This window comes from Balaenoptera borealis (genome assembly GCF_965194805.1).
Source record: "Balaenoptera borealis genome assembly, chromosome: 19".
Classification (NCBI taxonomy): domain Eukaryota; kingdom Metazoa; phylum Chordata; class Mammalia; order Artiodactyla; family Balaenopteridae; genus Balaenoptera; species Balaenoptera borealis.
This window is the reverse complement of record NC_138878.1, coordinates 26571329-26596762: the sequence shown is the minus strand read 5'-3', so window position 1 is coordinate 26596762 and position 25434 is coordinate 26571329. Positions and strand designations below refer to the sequence as shown.

At 49.2% G+C, this 25434-nt stretch overlaps 1 protein-coding gene across 20 annotated transcripts in view; it reads left to right on the top strand.

Annotated features, from left to right (window-relative positions):
* Positions 1-25434, top strand: part of LOC309617108 (dynein regulatory complex subunit 7) — a 91680-nt gene that overhangs the window by 44716 nt on the left and 21530 nt on the right. For 12 of the 20 annotated variants that reach the window (XR_014237755.1, XM_082368811.1, XM_082368793.1 and 9 more), the window contains 10 exons: positions 2251-2413; positions 8938-9076; positions 10680-10826; positions 11648-11782; positions 12326-12365; positions 12540-12661; positions 12823-12935; positions 15614-15894; positions 16093-16186; positions 17465-17748. Coding sequence is in view for 16 of the 20 variants with exons in the window: in XM_082368811.1 (XP_082224937.1) it covers positions 2251-2413; positions 8938-9076; positions 10680-10826; positions 11648-11782; positions 12326-12365; positions 12540-12661; positions 12823-12935; positions 15614-15894; positions 16093-16186; positions 17465-17748 (1518 nt within the window). In the remaining 4 variants the exon portion in view is untranslated. Of the gene's footprint in view, positions 1-2250; positions 2414-6698; positions 6800-8937; positions 9077-10679; positions 10827-11647; positions 11783-12325; positions 12366-12539; positions 12662-12822; positions 12936-15613; positions 15895-16092; positions 16187-17464; positions 17749-18252; positions 18297-19863; positions 20724-25434 lie in introns of those variants that run through there. The other 8 variants (XM_082368801.1, XM_082368809.1, XM_082368800.1 and 5 more) reach the window with 8 other exon arrangements.

Here is a 25434-nt window from a genome sequence, read left to right as displayed (position 1 = left end):
TGAGGAGCCCCGAGAGGTTTACATCTAGAGGGAAGGCTCCTTTTTTTTTTTTTTTAAATTAATTAATCAATTTATTTTTGGCTGCGTTGGGTCTTTGTTGCTGAGCGTGGGCTTTTCTCTAGTTGTGGCGAGCGGGGGCTGCTCTTCGTTGCGGTGGCTTCTCTTGTTGCAGAGCACGGGCTCTAGGCGCGCAGGTGTCAATAGTTGTGGCAGGTGGGCTCAGTAGTTGTGGCTCGCGGGCTCTAGAGCGCAGGCTGAGTAGTTGTGGCACACGGGCTTAGTTGCTCCGCGGCATGTGGGATCTTCCCAGGCCAGGGCTCGAACCCGTGTCCCCCTGCATTGGCAGGCGGATTCTCAACCACTGCGCCACTAGGGAAGCCCAAGGCTCCTACTTTTGTGGACATTTTGGGGCAGTTGCCATGCGTTCATTTGCTCTTTCGTTCATTCATTCCAGAAGCGCTGCTGGAGCCCTCTACTCAGTGTCAGGCCCTGTGCTCATATACCATGTGGTCCCTGCCCTCAAGGGACTCAACAGTCTAGCAGAGTGATGGGCTGCTTCAAAAGAGTCCAGGGCATGGTGGGGGCCCAGAGGGAAGCAGACACACTCTTTAATAAAGGATACTTTACCAAGAACCTGTCAGGGCTGACACAAGGGACAAGAAGCTGTGGCTGTTGGCAGAGGGAAGCAGGCCACTGGTGGGGAGCCTTAGGGAGGGGCGAGTACTGCCCTGACCTCTGACCTCCTCGCCCCCCCCCCCATATGAACCCAGATTGAGGTGGTCCTTGGAGGCCAACCTCTGGGGCAGAGTGGGATAGAGAAGAGTAGGGTGGGTCTGGAGGGGCCTCCCGCGCACTGGCCTGGTTCAGGCTCTCCCTGTCTGGGCTAAATGCTTCTTCTAACATCTTCCAAAAGTAATTGCAAAAACGATGTTTCATAATCTTCTCCGCACCAGGTAGTTGCCAAGAGCTTCGCAAGCCCAACGGCCCTGAAATTTCATGGCAGGCCAGGAGGGAGGCTCTGTTAACACCCACCGAGTTGCTCCCTGCACCCAGCACCCATGTGTAACCCCTCAGGCATACAGAGGGCTGGAATTACAAAGAGAATGGTGCCTTCCCTGGAGCTGACAATTTCCTCCCCCTCTCTGCTCTTCTTCCCTCTTTCTCTTTTTCTCTTACGCCTTCCTTCCTTCTTCTTTCTCTCTTCCTCCTCTGTTTAAAAAGCAAACATGGATGTTATTATACACATGCTCACCCATCATGTGATTTTTCCCATTAAACAACGTGTTATGAATATCTTTACAGTCTAACAGAAAACTGAAGTTCCTTTACAAGCTACTTAAAACATTGTCACATATAGGGCTAATTATTATAAAATCCACTTGAAAATGTTATTTTTTTACCTACGTTTACCCTAACTTTGGTCTGCCATTATCTTTACCATGTATTTTATTTTTGTCTTAAAATTTAACTAGTTTCATTTAATGTGAAAGTAATATTGTGCATAATTTTTTTAAAAAAATCAAACACTGGAGTAGGGTGTGAAAATATGAAAAGTAAATGTCTCCCTGCCCACTTCACCCACAGTTCCTGGTGGGCCAGTCAGAAATGTAAAGGTGCAGATTGTCAAGATCCAGCCCCACCACCCCCATAAAGGATACAATAAAGCAGTTCATGGAAAAAGACATACAAATAGATGCTCAAACTCCTTCTTAAGTTGAAATGAAATTCAATTTTACCCCTCAAACTGGCAAAGATTTGAAAGTTTGGTAAAGTCTAGGGCTGTGAACATGTGAGTAAATAGTCACTCTTGCCCACTTTTGGTGTGAGTGTAAATAGGTGTAGCCCTTTTAAGAAGGAAATTCGGTAATACTTAGGAATTTCTAAAAGTTCCTACATTTTGATACAGAAATTCCAAGGATAGGAATGTTTTCTATGAATTCTTAACATAAGCTGACAAAGGTATAAGTAGCGTTATTCAAAATAGTAAACGAAACAAAACAAAAACACCCTAAATGTTCACCAACAGGGGACCAATTGAAAAAGCATAGCAACACCCCTATACTGAAATAGTATGCAAGTGTATAAAGAATGAGATGGGTATGAGTCCAGCTCAGGTTCACACAGTCAGCGTGGATGGATGGAGCCGGATTCTAGTCCGCACCACCAGACTCTGGAGCCTGAGCTCCCCTACCCGCTGCCCGTGTGGCCCCTCCCCATGCAGCCCATTCACACTTTGCATCCCTCTCTTAGATCAGAAGAATTCCGCAACCATACCTGAGGAGTCAAGACAACCCTGCAAAGGACTCATCAATGCAAACCGATTTGACGACTTCGGCCTTAAGGACACTGCTAAGTGCTTCTCAGAGTGTGCAGGGTCAGGGAATGAATCCTGCAACCTGGGAAACTTGCAGAGGTAAAGGGCCCTCTGAGCTGGAGCAGGAATCTGGGGGCTCCGGCAGGGGTGGAGTAGGAAGGCTGTTAGGAAGGGATGGAGCTATCAGCCCTATTTGGACCCAGAAAATGCCACTCTCATCTCACCCTTCCACCTTGTTTGACACCCACATTCCCCCTGACCACCAAGACCCTATGATCCAGGGGATGCAGAGGTGAAATGAGCCCCTGTCCCTGTCATTGGGAGTTGTGGAGGGAGAGACATGGCCCCAAATGATGGTGATTCTAGAGTGAGTGCGATCATACAGAGGGTAGACAAGGCACCAGGTTAGCTCAAAGGAGGGAAAACTGCCAAGGCTTCACAGATGAGGCCACCCATGAAAGGGTTTTGAAGGCTGCATAGGAGATTTCCCATTGGACTCAAGCAGTGTTAGGGGATACAGGGAGAACTACAGTGCTTTGAACTGTGAAAGAGTAAAGTGCTGGGGGTGGAGGCAACAATGGGGAGGTTGGTAGGGGGGGTTGGGCTGGAAATGTAAGCAGGGACCAAAGTGTGAAGGGTTGTGTAAGCAGCTATACCACTGCGGGAGGGGGCAGGGCAATGATATATTTTAAATACAGGAAGAGCATAGTCAACGTTGCGTTTTAGAAAGATGGCTCAGGCTTCAGGGAAGGATATGAGGGTGGTGATGTGACAAGAGACGTGAGCAGGTAGGATGCAACTGTGGTGGTCTGGGTAATAGTGAGGGCTGAACCACCACCAGCACCACCACCAATTGGCACTGTGTACCTGGGTAGGAGGGATGGGTCAGAGACGTTGAATGATGTAGAATCAGTGAGATCAAGAGACTGATAAGACCAGGAGACCAAGAGATACTGGATTGAGGGAGAGGAAAGGGTTTGGAATACAGCATCTCCAAGAGTCACCTTCAAAAAGATCTTTGCCTTTCTCCCCTCCTCTCCCTTCCAATCGGAGTTACCCATCCTCTTCTGGGATACTCAGGACAGGCTTGTATGCACTCAGTATATATTTGTTGGAGAAAATGAGTGAAAAGTTTATGTTCTCAGACTTGATGTTAGCACAACAATCTGATTGAGTGCCATCACTTCAGTGGCCTGAAAAGGCTGCCATGCGTACCTGCAGCTGCTCCGGGAGCTTTGGATCTCCGAGCAGCTGTTCAGGAAGCTCCTCTTTGTGCTGCCTTATGGAGGGCTTAAACACCTTGGGGAAAAGTAGGAGCTCTGACATCAGAAGATGTGGACTCGGTTCCCAACTCTATCACTTAGCCAAGTTATCTCCTTTACCTTTACAACCCTATGAGGTAGGTCCTGTTATCAACCCTTTTTTCAGGTAAGAAAACTAAGGCTCCCATAGGTTAAGTAACTTGCCCACGTTACACAACAGGTAGGTAGCAAAGTCAAACATGGACCTAGGTCTGGAGGGCAGTAGGGGAAGTGTACAGTCATACAGACTAGGGTCAGACTGGCAGTGCTCAAAAGTGGAATTGGACTTTGGACAGGTTAACTTTCAGTTTCCTCATCTGTAAAATGGGGCTGAAATAACACCTGACTTGTAGAATTACTGCAAAGATTAAATACATAATTCAGACACGTTAGCTGTTATCATTATCTTACCAGCATTGTCATTTCATTACTGTTCCAAAGCCTTTATTCTTGATCTCTCTCCTATACCTTCCTCCTGGGGTGGTTGTTGAGATTAAAGGAGATTATGCATGGAAAAGTTATTAGCAAATAATAGGAACTCAATAAATTTGAGTGTTCTTTATTTTAATGACTCTAATTATAAAAGTAATTTGATTTTTAAATTTTATTTATTTTTTTAATAAATTTATTTTATTTATTTATTTTTGGCTGCGTTGGGTCTTTGTTGCTGCGTGCGGGCTTTCTCTAGTTGCAGTGAGCAGGGGCTACTCTTCGTTGCGGTGTGTGGGCTTCTCATTGAAGTGGCTTCTCTTGTTGCAGAGCACAGGCTCTAGGCGCGTGGACTTCCATAGTTGTGGCACGAGGGCTCAGTAGTTGTGGCTCGCGGGCTCTAGAGCTCAGGCTTAGTAGTTGTGGCACACGGGCTTAGCTGCTCCGCGGCATGTGGGATCTTCCCGGACCAGGGCTCGAACCCGTGTCCCCTGCATTGGCAGGCGGCTTCTTAACCACTGCACCACCAGGGAAGTCCAGTAATTTTATTCTTCATAAAATATTTAGAAAGCAGCTATAAGAAGAAAAGTGGAAAATTCCCCTTCTTACTATCCAGAGATAATCATTATTTTCATTTTGGTGTATTTCTTTAGATAGATAGATAGATAGATATGGATGGCTATAGATAGCTATAGATATATCACATACGTCATTTATCCATTCTACTATGTTGCTGTATAGTAACATTTGGGTAATCTCCAGTTTCTGGCTTATACAAAGAGTGTTGCTGTAAATATTCTTGTTCGTGTGTTTTGGTGAACGTATGTATTTCTGTAAGGTATATTCCTAGGAGTGAAATTGGTGGGTCATAGGGAAGGCATGTGATTAGCTTTAATAGAAACTGCCTAACAGTTTTCCAAAGTTCTTAAACCAAATTTCACTCCCACGATCAGTGTATGATAGTTCTAGTTGTTTCACATCCTTGTCAACACTTGGTATTGTCTGCTTTTTCATTTTAGCCATTCTGGCAAGTTTGTACTGTATCATATGGTGATTTTAATTATATTTACCTGATTAAGTTTAACTTAATCTTTCATATATTTATTAGACATTTTGATATCCTCTTTGTGAAATGGCCTTTTAAGTCTTTGGCTTGTTGTTTTATGGGGTTGTTTGAATTTTTCTGAGTGATCTTTAGGGGTTCTTTATATATTCTGGTTACATGTCTTTGCAAACAGATACACATGAATATGTTCTCCTTCATTGTGGATTGCCTTTTCATTCTCTTAGCATTGTCTTTTGACTACAGACAGACATTCTTAATTTTAATGTAGTGTAATATACCAGATTTTTACTTTATAGTTAATGCTTTGGGGTCCTTTTTAGGAAATGTTTGCATCCCCAGGATCATGAAGATACTCTTCGATGTTTTCTTCTCAAAGATTTATTGCTTTATCTTTCACGTTTGTCTCTATGATCCACTAAAAGAAAGTAAAATACTGTGGAAAACTCTTACTTTTCAGAATTTTCAGCTTAGCTAGTGCCTCTCAGACTATAGAGTCTCACAATTCTGAAAAATGTCTGGAGGAGAAATCAGCTGTACTTTTGAGACCCTTCGAGTGCCCAGGTTTATTTCTTCACCCTCTGCACCACCCCAACACCACCACCAAGACCGCCAAATGCCCTGTTTATACTTGACAAAGTGCTCTTGTGCCTGTTTGCAATCCAAACCCAGCCACAGTCAACCACTGATCTGTCTGGGCATTTTATATAAGGAAACCATACAACATGTTGTCTTTTGCATCTGGCTTTCTTCACTTAGCACGTTTTTGAGGTTCATTCATATTGTGACAGCAGGGCATTTTTTATGACCAACAGTGACCTCTATTCAGATGAAGCTCAAATTCCCAGCCTTTCGTCCATGCTTAGACAAGGGACATGCTTAGAATGAGCACATGTCCCCGGGGAAAAAAAGCAACAGCAGATTTTCAGTTCATTTCTCTATGATGCTCCCTCTGCAGAATTTTAGCCCCTCTCTGCTTTAGCAGCTCTCTGATGCCTTTAAACAAATTATTTCTGTATTATATCTAGCTTTTCTATTTGTTCTCAGTGAGAGCATTGATCCATCACAAATAACTCCACCCTACTCTGAAGCAGAAGTCCAAAGCCTGAATTTTTTCCAAGAAAATCTATTTTGAGGTATAATATATATATATATATATACACACACACACACACACACACACACACACACACACACACACACATATGACAGCAAAATGCATACATGTTAACTGTACAGATCAATAAAATTCTACATATTTATATACTCATCCTTTAATTACCACCCACATTAAGCTTATAAAACTTTTCTAGCCTCACAGAGGGGTCCCTCATGCTCCTTCCCAGTCAATAGCGCCACCTCACGGTAACCGTTATTTTAACTTCTATAACCAAGTATTGATTTTCCCTGTTCTCAGACTTCCTATAAATAGAATCACATAGTGCATACTCTTTTGTATCTGGCTTCTTTCCCTCATCAGTATGCCTGAGTTTCATCTTTTTTAAAAAATTTGTTTCACTTATGCTGATTAGATCTGATGAGCAGAAAGTGGCAAGTTGTGAAGATGCCTTAGGAAGACATATGTGAACTAGAGGGTAAGAGACAACCTCCACAAGAATTCAGGGTCCCATCACCTCAGTGAATCTCCTGGACATTCAGAGGACTAGAGAATATCAATATATCCCCTCCAAGGTAAAAGACAAGTTGTTGAACCTCACACCACTTACAATGAAAAAATGTATCATGCAAACACGAACCAAAAGATGTCTGAATAGCTAAATCAATATCAGACAAAGAAGATGATCCTTAAGTTGGTGTCAACTTTATAATTAAAAATTCAACTGTACATCTATGGTTTAGACTTTTTGAATATATGTTACTTTTCACAACTAAAACAATTTTTTTAAAGTGCTCTGAGAACCAGATCAGGAAATCTTCCCTCAAGAAGGTAAATTCATGGGCTGTTTGGTAAGGCCAAGGAATTTTTTAAGTGCATGAGGTGAACTATATGTATTGTGAAATACAATTCTCTATTTTATTTGGTAACAATAAAAATCACAATACTTCTTCATTTAGATTTTTAAGAGATAAATAAAAAACTAGTATCAGTTGGTGTAGCTCAATCAATGGATTTGGGCAATCTCATCCCACTGTTTCTGGCTGAATGTTCTAATTGCCTGAACCATCCAAGCTCATGTGCACATATTTGCATGGTTTACTCTTTATATTTTACAATATTTTTTTTCCTGTGGTTTCCTTGGAGTTTTATTCCTTGGTAACTGTGTTCAAAAAAATGTCGAAATAAAAGCCTCCCTTTTGCCTCCGTGGCAAGCCCTCCATAGCTACTCCTTTCCAGTAGCCTCGATCTGGCTCTATCTGCTCTTGTTCCCCTTCTATACCTTTGCTACCTCAGCCTTCACCTGTTTAAAATTGCTTTAAAAAGGTGGGCAGCATGTCTTAGGACCCCAGGCTTGGGAAAAGGAACTCTGGCCAAAGAGAAGTTTCAGCACCATGGAGAGCACCAGGATAGGGACGTGGGTGGGAGGGGGGACTTTCCTCACCCTAACTTTGTAGCCCATGGCAAGGGGGCTGTAGTAAAATAAATGGCAATTAAATTTGTGTTCTATGTGTTTCCAAGACCAGCTCAGTTCCCATAAGTCAGTTCCCATACAGCTAAGTCTTCAAAGGCTGAATTCCCAGTATTCACCTAGCACTCAATAAATGTGAGTTAGCCCTCACACCTCACAGTGATCATCCCACAGTTTCCAATACTCAGAAGAATTTCTCTAAAGAAGATTTACAGAGACCAATAAACACATGAAAAGGTGCTTAACATCATTAGTCACTAGAGAAATGCAAATTAAAACTGCAATGAGATACCACTTCACACCCACTAGGATGGCTATAATTGCAAATGAAACAAAACAAAGTGAAAAATATCAAGTGTTGGCAAGAATCTGGAGAAACTGAAACCCTCATACATTGGTGGTGGGAATATAAAATGGTGCAGCTGCTATGGAAAACAGTTTAACACTTCCTCAAGAAGTTAAACACAGAATTACACAGCAATTCTACTCCTAGGTATCCACCCAAAAGAATTAAAAACAAGCCTTCAAACAAAAGCTTTTACGTGAATACAAGCAGCTCTATTCACAATAGCCAAAAAGTGGAAACAATCCAAATGCCCATCAATGGATAAATGTATAAACAAAATACGGTATATGCATACAAAGGAATATTATTCATCCGTATAAAGGAATGAAATACGTATACATGCTACAACATAGATAAACCTTGAAAACATGCTAAGTGAAAGAAGCCAGACACAAAAGACCAGATATCATATAATTCCATTTATATGAAATATCCAGAATAGGCAAATTCATAGATTAGTGGTTGCCAGAGGCTGGGGGAAGAGTAACTGCTTAATGGGTTCAGGGTTTCCTTTTGAGGTGATGGTCATGTTCTGGAACTAGATAGCAAAGATGGTTTCACACATTGTGAATGTATTTAATGCCATTGAATTGCACACTTTAAAATGGTTAAAATGACAAACTTTACATTGTAATGTATTTTGTTACGAAAAAGAGAAATACATAAAATACTCAGAGGGGCCACTGGCCGGAATCCCTCAGAACCAGCATGAATCACTCCCGTGCCACCCCTCTTCTCCTGCAGCATCCCAGGGTCTTCCCTTTGATATTCTGGGTCACCCCTCCTACACCAGGAGCCTGATGATCGCTGCGCATGGTATCTCTCCTCCCGTCATCCAGGTGAGTGGACCAGGTGAGTGGGTAACTCAGCCTGCAAGACCCTATCTTCCCTTGTAGATACTGGCTGAACTATGAGATCCATCTGGCGGAGGAGAGTCTGACAGAGACAGTGAATATGGGTTTTTTGACGGCTCTTGTCAAGAACATCAGCACCAGCATCTCAGAAGACCTGCACTTCTCTCTGACCCCCTCTCAGGTGAAGGCTTCCCCCATCCCCACTGGCCGGTCCTGGTCCTACTTTCCTCAGGCATATTTTTCTGAGAGAGTCATGGTCTGTGATTGGTGCATCAACAGTTATCCTTCCCATGTCCCATTTGGTAGTTCTCTGCCACCTGGTTAATGGGTGCTGGTGAGTTAATTGGTTGAGTGGATCCTGGTAATATATTACCTAGGGTGCTAGGATGAGACCTTCAGAAGATCACCGAATCGAGAGTCAGGGTTCTAGCCCTGGACTTCCCACCACCTGATTAGGTGTCCTCCAGGAAATCCCCTCCCCTCTCTGGGCCCCCGAGTCCTCATCTGTAAAATGAGCTCGAAGGCTCCTCCAAAGTCTGAGGTTCCCATGAACTCTTCCACCAGGGGCACATTAGAAACCAGGTAAAGGCACTTGTAGAGGCGCTGCAAAGGGTTAACGGGCAGACTCTGGGTTTACATAGGTCTGGATTCAAATCCCAGTTCCGCCCCTTACCAGCTATTGTGATCTTGGGCAAATTACCTAACTTTTCTGAGCCTTGGTTTCCCCATCTGTAAAATGGGGATGATATTGCCCACTTTCAAGGTTGTCAGAGGGAGCAAATGAGATAACTCACAGGGAATGCTTGGTGCAGCCAGGGCACAGCCTCCCTTAAGGCATAAAGCTGAGGGTGGAAGTTTGGGCAGCAGGGAAGTGGTCTATCATGGAGGGATTTTAGGTCTGCCTGGAGAAGGGGAGATGGAAGATGGACGGGGCCTTTCTCAACCCTTTATCACGTCACCCCAGCAGCTGAGCCCTCTGCGTGGGGTATAAACCAGCCTGTGAAATCACCCATGTGTCCTTTTGACAAGGTTCTGGACTGGGAAGCAGAAAGTTGAGGCTCTCGGCTACAACACTTAGTGCCCCCTGTTCCAATGCCCAAGGGATGCTTTTGAGGCAGGACCAGGTGGGACCAGGCTGCAGCCCCAGGGGAGCAATGAGGTCAGAGAATGAACAAAACACGCTTGGCAACTACCAGTAAAATTTATTTTAATATTTTGACCATTCTTAGCTTTTACAAAATGTGTTGTTGTTGGGCGGGGCTGGATATCACATTCAGTGTGAATTCTTGTGTCCTCCCTCTCGGCCCTTGCTGTCTCCCTTCCTGATGGCCTTACGTTTTCCATTTATCCCTGAGTTGGAAAATAGACACTGTCACCATAGCCATATGTCAGCACAATGGGGGTCAGGACCCTGACCAAAAGCACCACAACTGACCCTCCCTCACACTTGCAAACTGACCTGTCCAGGTGTCGCCCCTTCACAGCCCACTTTCAGCCTGATGGGTGGCCATGCGGGCATCTTACTGGCTCCGTTCTCCATATTGGGAAAACCGAGGCTCCACAAGGGCTGTGATTTGGCCAGGGGCTCACAGCCTGGACAGAGCAGAGCTTGGACCATGCCCCCAGGTGTCCTGCCTCTCAGAGCTGTCCTCGGTCCTCAGTGCTGCCCCACCACCCAGCATGCCTGTTTCTCCTTCCATCTAGTGGGGGGGGGGGCGGGCAGGACCTGTGTTGGGGGCTGGGCTCCTCAGGGAAAGACAGAGCGGCTGGGTCTGTGGTTGCAGGTTCCGAAGCAGGTGACAGAGGACGAGCACCAGCACCCTGACAGAGTCCGGCTGCCCAGGAGCCTTTTTGAATCCTTTCAGGGCAGCAGGCCAATGGTTCGGTTGGCCATAACCATCCTGGACGTTGGTTCGGGGAATGTCTTCAAGGTGAGGAGAGGCTCAGGGTGGCTGAGGCTCAATGCTTGGTTACCCAGGACATGCTGGCCCTCTCTGGAGTCTTTGCTGAGGGACCCGATGGGGATGGAGGAAGTGAGGAGCCTCTGGAACGTTCCTAAAGCAGCCGAGGCCATCCCAGACCCCCGTCTCTAGGGTCTGTGGACCGCAGGCTCACGCTGGTTATTCACACTCAGCTGTTTGGACTGCCCACACCTGTGCCCTTGGACTCCTGTATGTGTATCCCAAGTGTGTTCATGTCCCCTGTGTGTCCTTGTGCATGAACAAACATGCATCTCCTTCCTTATTCCTGGTGCGCACATAATCATGTGTGCTGGTGTGACCATGTTCACATGAGCAAGTGTACCCAGGCCCTTGCAAATTTGTACCAGGTATGTCCCCAGAGGTGTGTCTCCACTCCCATGGGGACATGTGTATCCCTGAGTGCTGGTGTGGGCAGGTGCTCCCCACCTGTAGGCACCACTGCCCTCCGTTTCCCGGCTGATCTTCCTTCTAACCCTGCACTCCAGTTAAGAGGGCGGGGGAGGCCTGGAGACCAGCAACGGAGAGCCATCAGGTACATGGCTTTGCTGCCGCTTGGCCTGGAGTGTAGGGCCCGCCCTGGCCCAGCTGGAGCAGAGTACAGTGAGCAGCAGGAAGAAGGTCGTCCGTGACTCCCTGCCCCCTGGTCCCCCGGCCCCAGACTTTGCCCTCCAGGCAAGGGCCACAAGCCCTAGAGGCTCCCAGGAGCCCTGACCAGGGTTGGGTTGGGGCAGCCCCTTGTGCAGCCTGGCCTCACCCACGTCCCTCCACAGGGCCCCCGGCTCAGCCTAGAGGACGGCAGCAGCGTGTTGAACAATCACGTGGTGGGCTTGAGTTTGGGTCATATAAATGTCACCGGCCTGGCTGAGCCTTTGGAGATCACCTTCTCCCACCAGCACCAGCCTCCTGTGAGTCCCCCACCCTGGCCTGGCAGCTCCTGAGGGGCAGACATGTGGGTGGGCACCCCTGGGCATGTGGGCAGACACACACGGACTCTGCACACCCCACGCTCCCACATCCACCTGGGAGAAGCCATTAGGACCAGACACACAATTGTGCCCATGGACACATGCCTACCCTGTGCACATATGTATCCACATGCCTCCCAGACACCCTCCACTCCTGTGCTCACAGAGATGCCCAGGGGACCTGGCAAACACACGTGCACGCGCACGGCTGCCCACACACACGCTCCCCTAAAGGCATGCGTCTGCAGACCTGCGCCCCTGCCAGCCACAGCCCCACGCCTCTCCACACCCCCGACACGCTGACCCAGGATACATCAAACGCTTCGCGTTCCTGCGTGACCACAGGCTGAGACTTGCTTCTACCTAACGCGTGCGTGTGCTGAGACCCAGAGCACACTGTCCTCTCCCCGTCCCCGTCCTACCCTCCTCTCCCCTCTCCCAACTTCCCCTGCCTCGCCCCTGACTCCCAATCTCTGGTTTCAGAACGTGACCCTCAGCTGTGTATTCTGGGACGTGACTAAAGGTAGGGCCTGGAGGATCTTCCCTGGGTAAGATGGGTGGAGGGTAAGGGCTCCTTAGGGGACAGGACTCCAACCGCAGGGCCCCTCCCCTCTTTCTTTCCTCTCTGGACCCCTCTCTTCCCTTTCCCTGCCCTCCCCTCCCCTCTGCTTCCCTATATTCCCGTCCCCTCCCCTAGGCTCCCTCTCCTCCTCCCCAGGGTCATCAGGAGACTGGTCTTCCAAGGGCTGCTCCACAGAGTTCGGAGTCGATAGGACTATCTGCCGCTGTGACCACCTGACCTTCTTCGCCCTGCTGCTGGTAATGGCACACCACCCGCCCCCCCTCCGCCATCCTAGCAATTCTGGAAGTGCCAAGGCTCCCGGCCCAGGGAGGAGGCTTCCTGGCAGGGGCCAGGCCTTTGGGGTGTCTGGGCCTGGTCTCCAACTGATAGGATTCTTATTTGGGGGGATCATCCACAGAGGCCGGTCTTGGACCAAGTCACCGTAAAGGCCCTCACACGCATTTCCCAGGCTGGCTGCGGAACCTCCATGATCTTCCTGGCCTTCACCATTGTCCTCTACGCTGTCCTGAGGTGGGTCACCCCATCCCCACCCCACATCTCCGTCCTGCCCTCAAGAGCGGCAGCAGGGCAGGGTAGAAACCAGCAGGGTAGTGTTAGTCATGCAGCATTACACTGATATTTTCTCCAAACCTCCGTTTCCTCATCTATAAAATGGGATTGGAGGTTGAAATGTGTCTGGCTATTTCAGTTACAAGTGGCAGAAACTCAACTCAAATTGGCTTAAACATAATAGGTAATGTGTGGTTCACAGAATTGAAAAGCCCAAGGTGAGTTCACTTCAGGTGATGTTGGATCCAGGGGCTCAAAAGATGTCTCCAGGACTTGGTGTCCCTCTGATTCTCAAAACTTTGCTTTCTCCTTTGTCAGTCATGTCAGGCAACTTCTCCATCCTCAGGGGCCTTGGGGATCCCCAGGCTTGCATCATAGCTTCTTAGCTGCCTGGACAGCTAATATTCTAAACTAAGGCCCAGAATTGAAGTTTCTAAAAAAACTTTATTGGACTTCTCTGATGGTACAGTGGTTAGGAATCCGCCTGCCAACGCAGGGGACACGGGTTCGAGCCCTGGTTTGGGAGGATCCCACATGCCGCGGAGCAACTAAGCCCGTGCCCCACAGCTACTGAGCCTGCACTCTAGAGCCCAAGAGCCACAACTACTGAGCCCTCATGCCACAACTACTGAAGCCCGCACACCTAGAGCCCATGCTCCGTAACAAGGGAAGCCACCGCAATGAGAAGCCTGCGCACCACAACAAAGAGTAGCCCCTGCTCTCTGCAACTAGAGAAAGCCCACGCGCAGCAGCAAAGACCCAATGCAGCCAAAAATAAAAATACATAAATATATAAATTTTAAAAATTTTATTTTGAAATAATTATAGACTAACAGGAACTTGCAAAAATAGTACCTAGAGTCCCATGGTTCCTTCATCCAGCTTTCCTCAGTGATGACATTTTCTATAACTGTAGTACAATATAAAACCAGGAAATTGACATTGTTACAGCACTGCTAACAAGACTGCAGAGCTCATTCAGTTTTCACCATTTTCCACACGCACTCAGTTGTGTGTGTGTTCACACACGCACACAGGACTGGCTATATCATTTGTAGGGCCCAGTCCAAAATGAAAATATGTAACCCCTTGCTCAAAAATTATTAAGAATTTCAAGATGGTGACAGCAGAGCATTAAAATAAGCATAGGGCCCTTCTGGTTGCAGGGCCCTGCAGAGGTCATACACCAAGGAAGCTGACCCTGTGCATGTCCTGTGTGTGTGTGTGTGTATATGTCTGTGCAGTTTTATCCTATGTATACCAGAGTTGAGTTATACTGGTCTAACTTAGACCATGTGCCCATGACTGAACACGCCACTGTGATGAAAGGATGAATTACACTGACTGGTCAGGCCGCCCAAGTGCCTGCCCTTGGGTTTGAGAGCGCGTGGCTGAGAGTGGGAAAGGGTGCTCCCCAGGGAAACCTGGGGCTGTTTCTGGAAGAAGGAGGAGCAGAAGCACCAGAGGCTCCTGCAGCCTGTGCCCAGGCCCCGGCCGTGGCTGAGGGACCTGCAGGAACTGCCAGCCTGAAGGAGCCTGTGGGAGCAGCCCCACGGTTGGCCTCCCGACCCATGACGGGCCTGGAGCAGCCCTTGGTCTCCTGACTCCCAGTCTGGGGCCCTCCCACTGCCTTCCTGCACATGCTGGCACTGGTTGGCCCTGGGCTGAGGCCCCCACCAGCCCCACCCACTCCATCTCGGACCGAACTGTGAGTGTAAGTGGTGCCCCCCCTGCCCCCATCCCCCAAGCCCTGGCCTCATAAGCCGAGCATCCATCTGCAATAAGCTGAGCATGACTTGCCAGCTGGCTGCACTGCTGGTCCCTGTGAGACGGGCTTGGAGCGCCAGGAGGCACTGTCGACATCTCCCAAGGGTGGGGCCTGGCATCTCAGGTGAGGTGGACATTATCCCTCATGCCCACTCCAGGCAGCCCTGAGCTCCCATCCCTCCACTGAGAGTCCTTTGGAGCTGATTTGCTAGGAATTGGCAGTGGGAACTCCACGGAGGGGGAAGTGAGCCCTGGGAAGAAGCCCTGGACTGGGAGTCCGGAGCCCCTGCCCTGCGCTGTGGCTCTGGGTCCCTGTTCCTCTCTGAGCCTCACCCTCCCTACTCAGTTCTAGGCTTCATGCATCCACGCCCTGTCTGTCCACTCACTCAACCAACGCAGGGCTTCCTCCTGCTTATTGTGTGAGGCCCCAGGTCAAAGCCTGGGGAGAGATGGAAATAAGGGGTGGGTGGAGAGTTACACTGCGCTCACTGCTGGGAAGCTTCCAAATAGGCCTGGGATAAGTGACATTCAGAGACAGCCGTCCCAGAAAGAAACACCCAAGGGGGATTTTGAAGGTGAAGCAGGGAAAGGCATTGAGAGCAGAGGGAAGAGTGTGGGCAAAGTCCGGGAGGCGTAGAGAAGCAGAATGCATTTAGGGAATTGCAAATTAGGTAATTTGGCTCAAGCATGGAGTCAAGGGATGAAGCCAACAGGATCCAGAATCCATAGGGCCCTACGGGTCATGAGAGGGCTCGTGGACTTGAACTGGAATGTTCTCACACTCTGGTTGCTGGCAGGGGTGGAACAGAGGTGGTCAGATGGAGAGGCCTGGGTGCCCCCTTGCAGCCTCTCACTGGCCTTTCTTGCCCCAGGTTTTCCCGGCAGAAGTTCAAGTTTGAAGACGCCCCCAAGATCCACGTGGCCTTGAGCATCAGCTTATTTCTCCTGAATCTGGCCTTCTTCATCAATGTGGGGCATGGCCTGAAGGGGTCCGATGCTGCCTGTTGGGCCCGGGGGGCCGTCTTCCACTACTTCCTGCTCTGTGCCTTCACCTGGATGGGCCTGGAAGCCTTCCACCTCTACCTGCTCGTCATCAAGGTCTTTAACACCTACGTCGGGCACTACTTCCTGAAGCTGAGCCTCGTGGGCTGGGGTAGGTGCCGCTTGGCCAGGCAGAGGGCATGGCTGACTCTGGAAGAGGCAGGAAGGGGACCAGCCTGGGGCGGGGGAGGGGCAGCTCCCTCTTTGATTGGCTCAGAGCTCGAGGGATGGACAGCTGGAGGGGGATTTGGAGGAGGACGTGCCAAGGGAGCCCCAGCAATGCCATACCTCCTCTTCCCCTTGCCCCCAGGCCTGCCTGCCCTAATAGTCATTGGCACAGGGAGCGCCAACAGCTATGGCCCCTATGCCATCCGTGACAAGAAGAACACCACCACGTTGGAGCTGTGAGTGCTGGCTGTGGGAGCTGGGGTGGTCTCAGGGTCCTGGGGACCAGAAGGAGGTGGAGGTGGGGGGAGGAGGGGATCCTGGGAAGAGAGACGAGTAAGTCAAGGCAAAGGATCCTCAGATCCAGCTAGCTCACGGCCTGCAAGGGTAAACTGAGGCCCGGAGAGAGGAAGTACAGTGAGAGAGGGGGTGAGAAGGAGAGAGAACCGGACCAGGAGGCAGGACGCCTTGCTCTAGCCTGGGTCACCACAGCCTACATAGCACCTTTGGACAAATTTAAAAGGTACCCCGCCCCCCATCCCTCTGACCTGCCATGCCAGGTGCTCAGCCTGGCGAGTGGAGGGTGAGTTGGATTTCAGTCCCCACCTGCCCCCCAACCAGGTGCCCTTGTGCAGGGCACAACCTGCCCAATATTTGCAGCAGCCCTGATTCTATCCAGACTCTGTTTCTGAGTAGCTGTGTGAACTTGGGCAAGCCTGTCCCCTTCCAGAGCCTCGGTCTCCTCATCTGTACAATGGGGGGCTGATCCACATGCTCTTTTGGGCCTTCACTCCTGCAGTGCAGGGAACAGGGGAGCTGAGCTGAGCCTCTCCCAGGATACCTGCCTGAGGCCCATGGTTCTGTGCTAAGAAGAGCTGGTGGGGCCTTGGTCCTGTCCCCAGGGCCTCAAATGCAGGGCCCCAGGGGCCGGGCAGGGAACATAAGTACATGCAGCGGCCTGGGTGGGCACAGCGACAGACTGGCGATCACATGCCAGTCTAATGGGCAGCTGACTACTGTCCCTCAGGAGGGCATCCACAGAGCTGCCAGCTGTATGGTTTTATAAGAGAAGCAGAAATCTGGATGTTTAAGGAATTCCCTGGCGGTCCAATGGTTAGGACTTGGCGCTTTCACTACCAGGGCCTGGGTTCAATCCCTGTTCAGGGAATTAAGATCCCATACGCTGTGTGGCGTGGCCAAAAAAAAAAAAAAATTTTTGGATGTTTATGCCAAACATTTCACTTTTAAAAGGTGGTCATTAATTCCATTTTTTTTTTCTTACAACATAATGTGGGGTGAACGAAACATGTCTTTGGGACAGAACTAGCCTTTTACACTCACTGGTCTAAAGAGACAGCAGCCTGGAGCCTTGTGACTCTCCCCCGGGAGAGTGGGGAATGGATGGGTGGAGATGGGAGAAGGCATCTTTTTGGTCAGGGAAGATCAGGCAGGGAGACAGCCCAGGGCTTGCTCTCAGGAGCCTTCCTCTGGTCCTGATGGCCATCCGCCTCCTCCAGGTGCTGGTTCTGTGAGAAAACTGCCACCTCTGCCCTCTACGTCACTGTCCACGGCTATTTCCTCATCACCTTCCTCTTCAGCGCCGTGGTCCTGGGCCTGGTGGCCTTGAAGATCTTCACTCTGTCGAGTGCCACAGCGGGCAAGGAGAAGGGGCAGCACTGGAAGGGGGTCCTCACCCTGCTGGGCCTCTCGAGCCTGGTGGGCGTGACCTGGGGGCTGGCCATCCTCACACCCCTAGGCCTGTCCACCACCTATGTCTTTGCACTGTTCACCTCTCTGCAAGGTGAGGCTCCTGGGCCAGGGAGGTGTTGGGGGGCTTTGGGGGGAGGGGGTAGATGGCAAGAAACAGGATTCTACTCAGGCTTGCTCAAATCAAGGGTACCGATTTTAAATATCCAAGGCTCTCCCAAGGACCCCAGGGCAGGAAGGCTGGCTGACCTCATGGGAGCTGGTAGCAGGGTCAGGAAAAGCCACCAAAACCAAAGCAGATACTTTCCCCATCTTTTTCTCTGGTGTCACACGTAGTCTCTCACCTTCTCTCTGTGGAAACTTCTTCATTCTTCTCTCCACTGGCCCATTCCTACCCATGGCCCCCGACTGGCTGCCCAATATGGCCCCCTCATCCCTGTGTGACCTTCCAAGTCTAGTGACCACGGTCTGCTTCAGTCTCTTCCATGTTCTTAGGAGAGTCAAGGATCTGACTGGGCCATCTTGGGTCAGGTGCCCATCTCTGGTCCAATCATCTGTGACCAGGAGGGTGAGATCATGTGATGTGAAGGCCACGTGACACGAACAGAGTCTCTAAGGGGCTGTGAAGGCAGGAAGCAAATGGTTAGTGGAGGAAATGCTTGCTACGTCTGCTCCCTGCCCCCGCCGGGTTCTTTCTCTGATACCCAGCAAAGGGGCAGGCGCCCAGGGTGCATGTGGGACATGGTTTCCCTGCCCGCACCTGTCCTCTTTGCTCCTCATACCCCTGTTTCATACACACAACTGAAAGAAGCATCACAGCCTGACTGTGAGGGAAACAGCCAAGAGAGGAATGACAGGTGTGTGCTTTGACTCACAGTCTCATCCCATCCAGAGGAGGCACTAGGAACCAAGGGGTCCTAGATCCAGCAGGTGCAAAGCCCACAAGGACAGGGCTGGCTCCCAGTGCTTCACAAGACTACATGGCACCATGGTTGGCAGCACTGGGGACAAGCAGACCTGGGTTCAAACCCCACCTCCACTCACCACCCCAGCAAGTCACTCAGCTCCTCTGATCCAGTCACCTGTACAGCTGGGATAATTCCAGTACTTTTCTCACCAGATTTCATGATGAATAACTGAGATAATGTGTGTGTGTAATACAGGAGGCCTTCAATATGTGGGAACTATGTTAACAACAGCAGAAGTCATTATTATTAGGCCACCGGAGACTGTCCCCAGATGAAGAATTATGAGTCCACATCTGAAAATTCCCAGGGGTTACGGCTTGGAGAGGGATGCACCTTGAAACTGTGGATTATGTCATTATTCTTTCTGAGGTTACCCATCATAGTTAAGTCTGAACACTTCACCGCACTGAGTTTTTTCAACTGAGTGTAACTCAGTATTTCTCTCTTCTTCCCAAACAGAGCCCTCAGCACACTTTAACTGCCCTTGAACTCTTCTCAATATTTTTTATTGTTGTGTAGGGTTTTAGTTCTAAATTTCTTTTAAAGAAACACAAAGATTTTTACTTTTTTATCAATTTCTGTACTTACTACAATTTTCATACCTCACATCTTCCCTTTTCTTCTTGCTGAAGCACATCCTGTAATAATCCTCTATAAGAGGGGCAGTGGTAGTTGTTTTGCATGTCTGAAAATTCCTTCATTTCGGTCTTTCTTTTATGAGATAGCTGTGTGTATAGATTTTATTTCGAGGACTCTGGTTTTCATTCTCAAGTTATCTATTTGGTTCTTTTTCAGGAGTAGGTTTCATTTTTTGTCTGATTTTTCTATACATTCTTGAACTTTTTTTTTTAATAAGTTTATTTATTTTATTTTATTTTTGGCTGCGTTGGGTCTTCGTTGCTGCGCGCGGGCTTTCTCTAGTTGCGGTTAGCGGGGGCTACTCTTCCTTGCGGTGCGCGGGCTTCTCATTGCGGTGGCTTCTCTCGTTATGCAACATGGGCTCTAGGCCCGCAGGCTCAGTTAGTTGTGGCGCATGGGCTCAGCTGCTCCGTGGCATGTGGGATCTTCCCAGACCAGGGCTCGAACCCACGTCCCCTGAATTGGCAGGCGGATTCTTAACCACTGTGCCACCAGGGAAGTCCCTCCATTCTTGAACTTTTACAGTGGAGCGATTTCTCCTCTGGGTGGCCGCCAGCCCAGGCCCCGCCCCAGGCTCACTGAGGCCCTCTCCTCCCTGACAGGTGTCTTCATCTTCTGCTGGTTTGTTGTTCTCTACTTCCCAAGCCAGAGCACCATGACCTCGTCTTCCGGCACTGCCCGGGCTGACCAGGCCCTCACCGTGTCTCATGAATAGCGGGCTGCCGTGTGGCCAGGCCGGGGCTGGCCTGCACTCTGGACTCAGCTCTGATTTGCTGTGTGACCTTGGTGGGAGGGAAGAGGTGCTCCCTGCTTCCTTCTGGGCCTCAGTGCCCTTCTCTGTACAATGGGACTGGGGAGCAAGGGGATGGGAACCAGGTTGGACCATGTGGCCTCAAAGGTCTTATCCAGATACACCTATGGGTCTGAGCGTTCACAGATCCAGGATGGCAGGAGTCTCAAGTCCCTGTAATCCTGAGACCCCTGCCAGCACGCCCACCCCCTGCCTTCAGAGCAAAGCGGCCTTCTCGTCTCAGGAAGGGCCTGAGCCCAAATAAGGAAGTCTGTCGTTGGCCGGCCTCTTGAAGGAGCCCCCAGCCGCTCCCCTCCCTTCCTTCCCCTTGTCACCGCCCTCCCACAACTCCACCGTCTGGCCGGGCACCTGGGGGGCCCTCAGGGCCACCATCCCCTCAGGCACTGGGGCAGTTATGGACTGGAGGTTTGTTGCCACGGTCGGGGGGTGGGGTTTGGTCCTCCCACCCAGGCTGCCCCTGGTCTCAGACACTCTCACCAGGGCCCATCCTCATGGAAGACCCCCTACCGTTCAGGGGGCTGCCAGCCCTCCAAGTGTTGGGGACACCGAATATCAAAGAATGCCACTTACTCAGTAGGTGGGATACCTCAAGCAAGCCCCCAGTCCCCACTCTGGCCTGCCCCGCGGTGACCTGACTTCTGATCTGCTGTCTCGGGGGAGGGGAGGGGAGGGTGGGGTGGGGGGGTGGAGGGCATATGGTCCCCAGGGCTCTGCACACCTGAGGGCTGAGGAGCCAGGGCCGGGGGCCGGGGGGTGTGGGCTGAGCAGAGAGAGGGTGGGCATTTCTTCTGAAGTCTGAGCTCCTATAGAGCAGGCAGGCACTTTGACAGCTTTGCTCGCTCACCGGTTCAGCCCAGCCCGAGCCTGACACGTTTGGCAGGCCCTGAATAAATATTAGTTGGCCCTCGATGGAGGTGTGAGTTTGGCACCAGCCTGACAGGGCCCTGAGCCAGGGGAGTGCCTCAGGCCAGACCCAGCTGGGTCTGTCATTTCCAGTGGCTGGGCCTGCTTTTGAAACCACTGGTTTCCTCAGTAGCAAGCAAAAAAGAGGCAGACGCAGTAGAGACAGTAGAGATACAGAGATAGAGAGATGGAGAGACATAGGGAGAGAGAAAGAATTAACAGATGAACTGCCACAAAGAAAGAAAACAAAAGGAGAGAGACGGACAGATGCAGAGACACACTGGCCCCTGGCCTGGCCCAACCAGGAGGGCAGGGCACTGGTATCCGTCCCCCTCCCCATACAGCCACCTCGCACTTCAGCCCTAACTTACTACTGGGACAGCTCGCCCTCCCTCCCCCAACCCCGCCCTTCCCAGTGTGCTTTGCAGATGGTCAAGCACTTTCTACAGGTGAGAAGCCTGCCTCTTCCCCCCAGATGCCCTGGGCTGGATTCCCCTTCTCCCTCCTCCCACCCAGCAAACAGATGAAAGAAAGGAGGCCCGGGACCCTTGGTTTATGCAAGTCACTGTGTTCCCGGAAGGGAAATCTTAGAGTGTGGACATTGCGACAGTTGAGCCACATTATCAGTTTTTGTGGACAAACTTGGTAGGTTTCGGGGCTTATCTTCACAAACAACTGTTTCTCACCCTGAAGGTCTCAGCAACCTTACCCCAAAGTCCCAGGGTTACTAACCTGTCCTCAGAAAGAACAGTGCTCCAGTGTCTGACAGGCCTGGGTTCAAATCCTAGCTCTGCTGCTTAGGGCCTGTGTGACCCTGGGCCTGTCACCGCACCTCTCTGAACCTCAGTTTCACCCTATGTAAGATGGGGCTCATTGAGTCCTTGCCTTGTCCTGAGAGCATTAAGTGAGGTGACAAAAGTAAAGTGCCCAGCACTAAGTCAGCAGGAGTTAGTTTGCTCCCTGAGAATCCCCCTTGGCTTAAAGAAAACCTGGGTGTAAAGCAGATTGTGAGCTTCTGCATCCTGTTTGTAACCTAGGAGGGTGTGAAGTTTAAAGCTCCCTTCCAGATTCCTTGTACAGCTCTGCCAAGTGGACCAGCCCTGGGTGGGGAGGACGAAATGGAGGCCGAGAGAGGCCCTGGGACCCACCCAAGACCACCCTGCAAGCTGGGCCAACCCTAGAGCTGGGGTCTGCATGGGTTTAAGAATTATCACCTCATCCCTGACCCCCGAGTCTCAAGGGAAATCCTGGGTGGTGGCTTTTTCTTGCTTCTTCCTTGCTTTCTCATTAAGACGTGCTCAGTGGGATGTCTGACCAACAGAACAACAAGCGCCCGATGGGCTGTGTTTCCAGGTGCAGATGCGGAGGGCAGACGGGGAGCGTAGCTAATAGTAGGGATGTCCTTTTCTCTGCCTGGCTCTCCACCACAGGGCCAGGCAGGGGCAGAGGGGCTGGGGTCTCTCATTGCCTGAAGTCACTGCAAAAGTGGCTCCAAGTGCCAAGTGGAGCACATGCTAAGGCCAGGGAGGGCTGTGGCAAAAATACACCCCAAGGTCCAGCGTGGATAGACGGGGTTCCCCTGTCACTGAAGCGTCACAAGAGCAGCCTGGGAGGTGGATAGCGCCATGGTTAAGAGCATGGACTCTGAGGTCAGCCTGCCTGGTCCAAATTCTTTGCCTTGGGCCAATTCCCCACTTACTGAATCTGTAAAGCAGGGATGGCAGTAGCTGCCCGACAGGACTGATGATTAAATGAGATACTGGCTAAGACGGCTGCCCACCTGGCCCAGCGTGAATGTGACTAAGCCAGAGCTTGGCCTTGGCTGACACTTTATCAGGCTCTGGGTTGCAGTGGTCATCTGTGTGCTGCAGGAAGAGTGTCCCCTCACCGTGGTTCCCTGCCTGGTTCTCTCTGTTCTGCCTCAATTTCTTCATTCCTAGTATTTTTTCCATTACAATCTAACAAATAGACAGGAAATAAGACCTACTTGCTCTGTGCTTTCAGAGAGGTAACTTAATATCAAAAGATAAGAGTTCTTCACAAATTGTTCTATGAATACAATGTGATTCCAGTAAACATTCTAAATGATATTTTTAGACTTTCTAAATCTTATTCTAAAATTTATATTAAGGCATATAGTCCTCAAATAGCTAAGTCATCCTTAATGAAAGAGGACATAGAAAGAAGAACTGACCTGCAGATATAAAGATTTTACAAGGCCATAGTGGTAAATTCACCATGGAGTCTGTGCAGGGATAGGCATGAAGACCAGTGGAACAGAACAGAGGGCTCAGCGGCAGACTCGTGTACACCTGGGGGGCTTAATACACGACAAGAGTGACATCACAAAGAAGGGACGAATGGTCTGATGGTGGTATTGGAAAATTAGCTCATTGTATGGGGAAAAATAAAACAAAATCCCTACTTAACCCCTCATACAGAGATGGGCTCCAGGCAGAGTAAAGGTCTAAATGGGATGGCAAAATTATAAAGTTAACATAGGAAAATATTTTTGTGACTTAAGTGCAAGGAAGGATTTCTCAAACAAAAATTCATAAGCACAAATCATCAAACCAAAACCTGATAAATTTAATTAAGGTTTTCTGTTTAATGAAGGTCACCATGGGCGATGTTAGAAGACATGTGACAGAAAGGAGGGAGGTGTTTGCAGCATCTGAAACCAGGGCTTAACATCTGGAAGTCCTGCAATCCAAACAAGATACTTCCCCCATAAAGAAAAATGGGCTGAGGTTTTAAAAGACAATTTCAGAGGAGGAAACGCCTAAAACTAACACACTAGTACATGAAGACACATTTAAAATCATTAGTAATCAGAGAGAGGCATGTTAAATGACAGCGAGATCTCATTGTACCTCTATGAAACTGGCAAACATCAGGAAGGGAGAGAATATCAGCTGCTGGTGGGGGCAAGGGTACCAGGCTGCCTCATGCATTGTGGGAGGTGGGGAGCATGTAGGTTTCGCTGCCTGGAGAAAAGTGAGGTGCCAACCATCCCGCTCCTGGTTATTTACCCCAAAGAAACATTTACTGGTCTAGAAGGGACTCCACCGATGACATGTGTGGCATTATCTGTGGATAATGGGAGTTGGTGGCAAAGCAGGGTGTCCACTGCTGGGAGAGTAGAGAGGTAATTATTGTGGGTCCATGGACACACAGCAACTTGGGTGGATCTTAAAGACACAGTTCTTAGTGAAAATGTAAGAAACGAGATACTAATACGATATCATTAACACAAATTAAAAACACGAGGAGTATGCCAAAGAATGCTCATTTGAGGGGGTGGGGAGAGCATCAGAATGATGTCTATGTGGGCAGGGAATGGGAGTGGGTAAAGGGGAATAAATCACTTTACAAAGGAAATTAGGTGTTGCATGGGATAAAAGGGGCAATGAGGCCTACGCGCCATTCCACCAGCCTAACATATCACATTTGCCTTTTCCTCTTCCCTTCCTGGCCTCATCCCAGGTGCATTCCCCACAGAGGTGATCCCAGGGTGAACTCCAGGACTGATGTCCACATGCCTTCTCAGGAGATTTCCCTTGGTCTAATTTATCCTTCACACTTTATTTTTCATGACTACGTAATGTTCCAGCCGGAAGAAAAAATTATTCTTTATTATTGAGAATGAGGTGATTCCTACATTTTCACCAATAACAGCAACTATATAACCTTGTCAGGACATCTGCAGTATCTCTCTGGACCCCGCTGCCCGCTACAAGGCAGCATTACAAGTTTTGGGGGCCCTTTCCTTTAAAAACAAAACAGAAAAAATTATATTTTGTGACTGCATTGGTACAAAGACAAATATAATCCTGGGTGGATTCATAATTATATATTCATTATCAGTCTATTCATTTTTTCTTTGGAATTTAAAATAAATTAAAATTAAGCATTTTCATGGGCCACTAACCTAATGGATAAGTTTTCTCTGTCCCATGAGTTATATACTAAACCAGCGGTCCAGCCTGTACTAGAACCAAGACTCAGGCAGCCTGGCTCTGTCCACTATGACAGGCAGCCATGCCAGGACCCACACTGGTTTCCATCTGTTTTGATGAAGGCCACATTGACCATGCATGGAGCAGAAGCCGTGGTGTCCTGGTAAATGTTTAACAACTACCTGATGAGAGAAAAAGCCCTAGTCTGTAGCATTTGCCAATTTCTGTGGTGTAAATAATCTCACGGCCAATTTTAAGCTATCAATATGACATCACTGAAGTTGGAAGAAGATTCAGAGTAGTTCACACTTATATAATATTTTCGTCGTAAAGATACAATAGGCGTGATTTACAAGCAGCTCATGCAGCTCAATAACAAAAAAAAAGAACAACCCAATCCAAAAATGGGCAGAAGACCTAAATAGACATTTCTCCAAAGAAGATATACAGATGGCCTACAGACACATGAAAGAATGCTCAACATCATTAATCATTAGAGA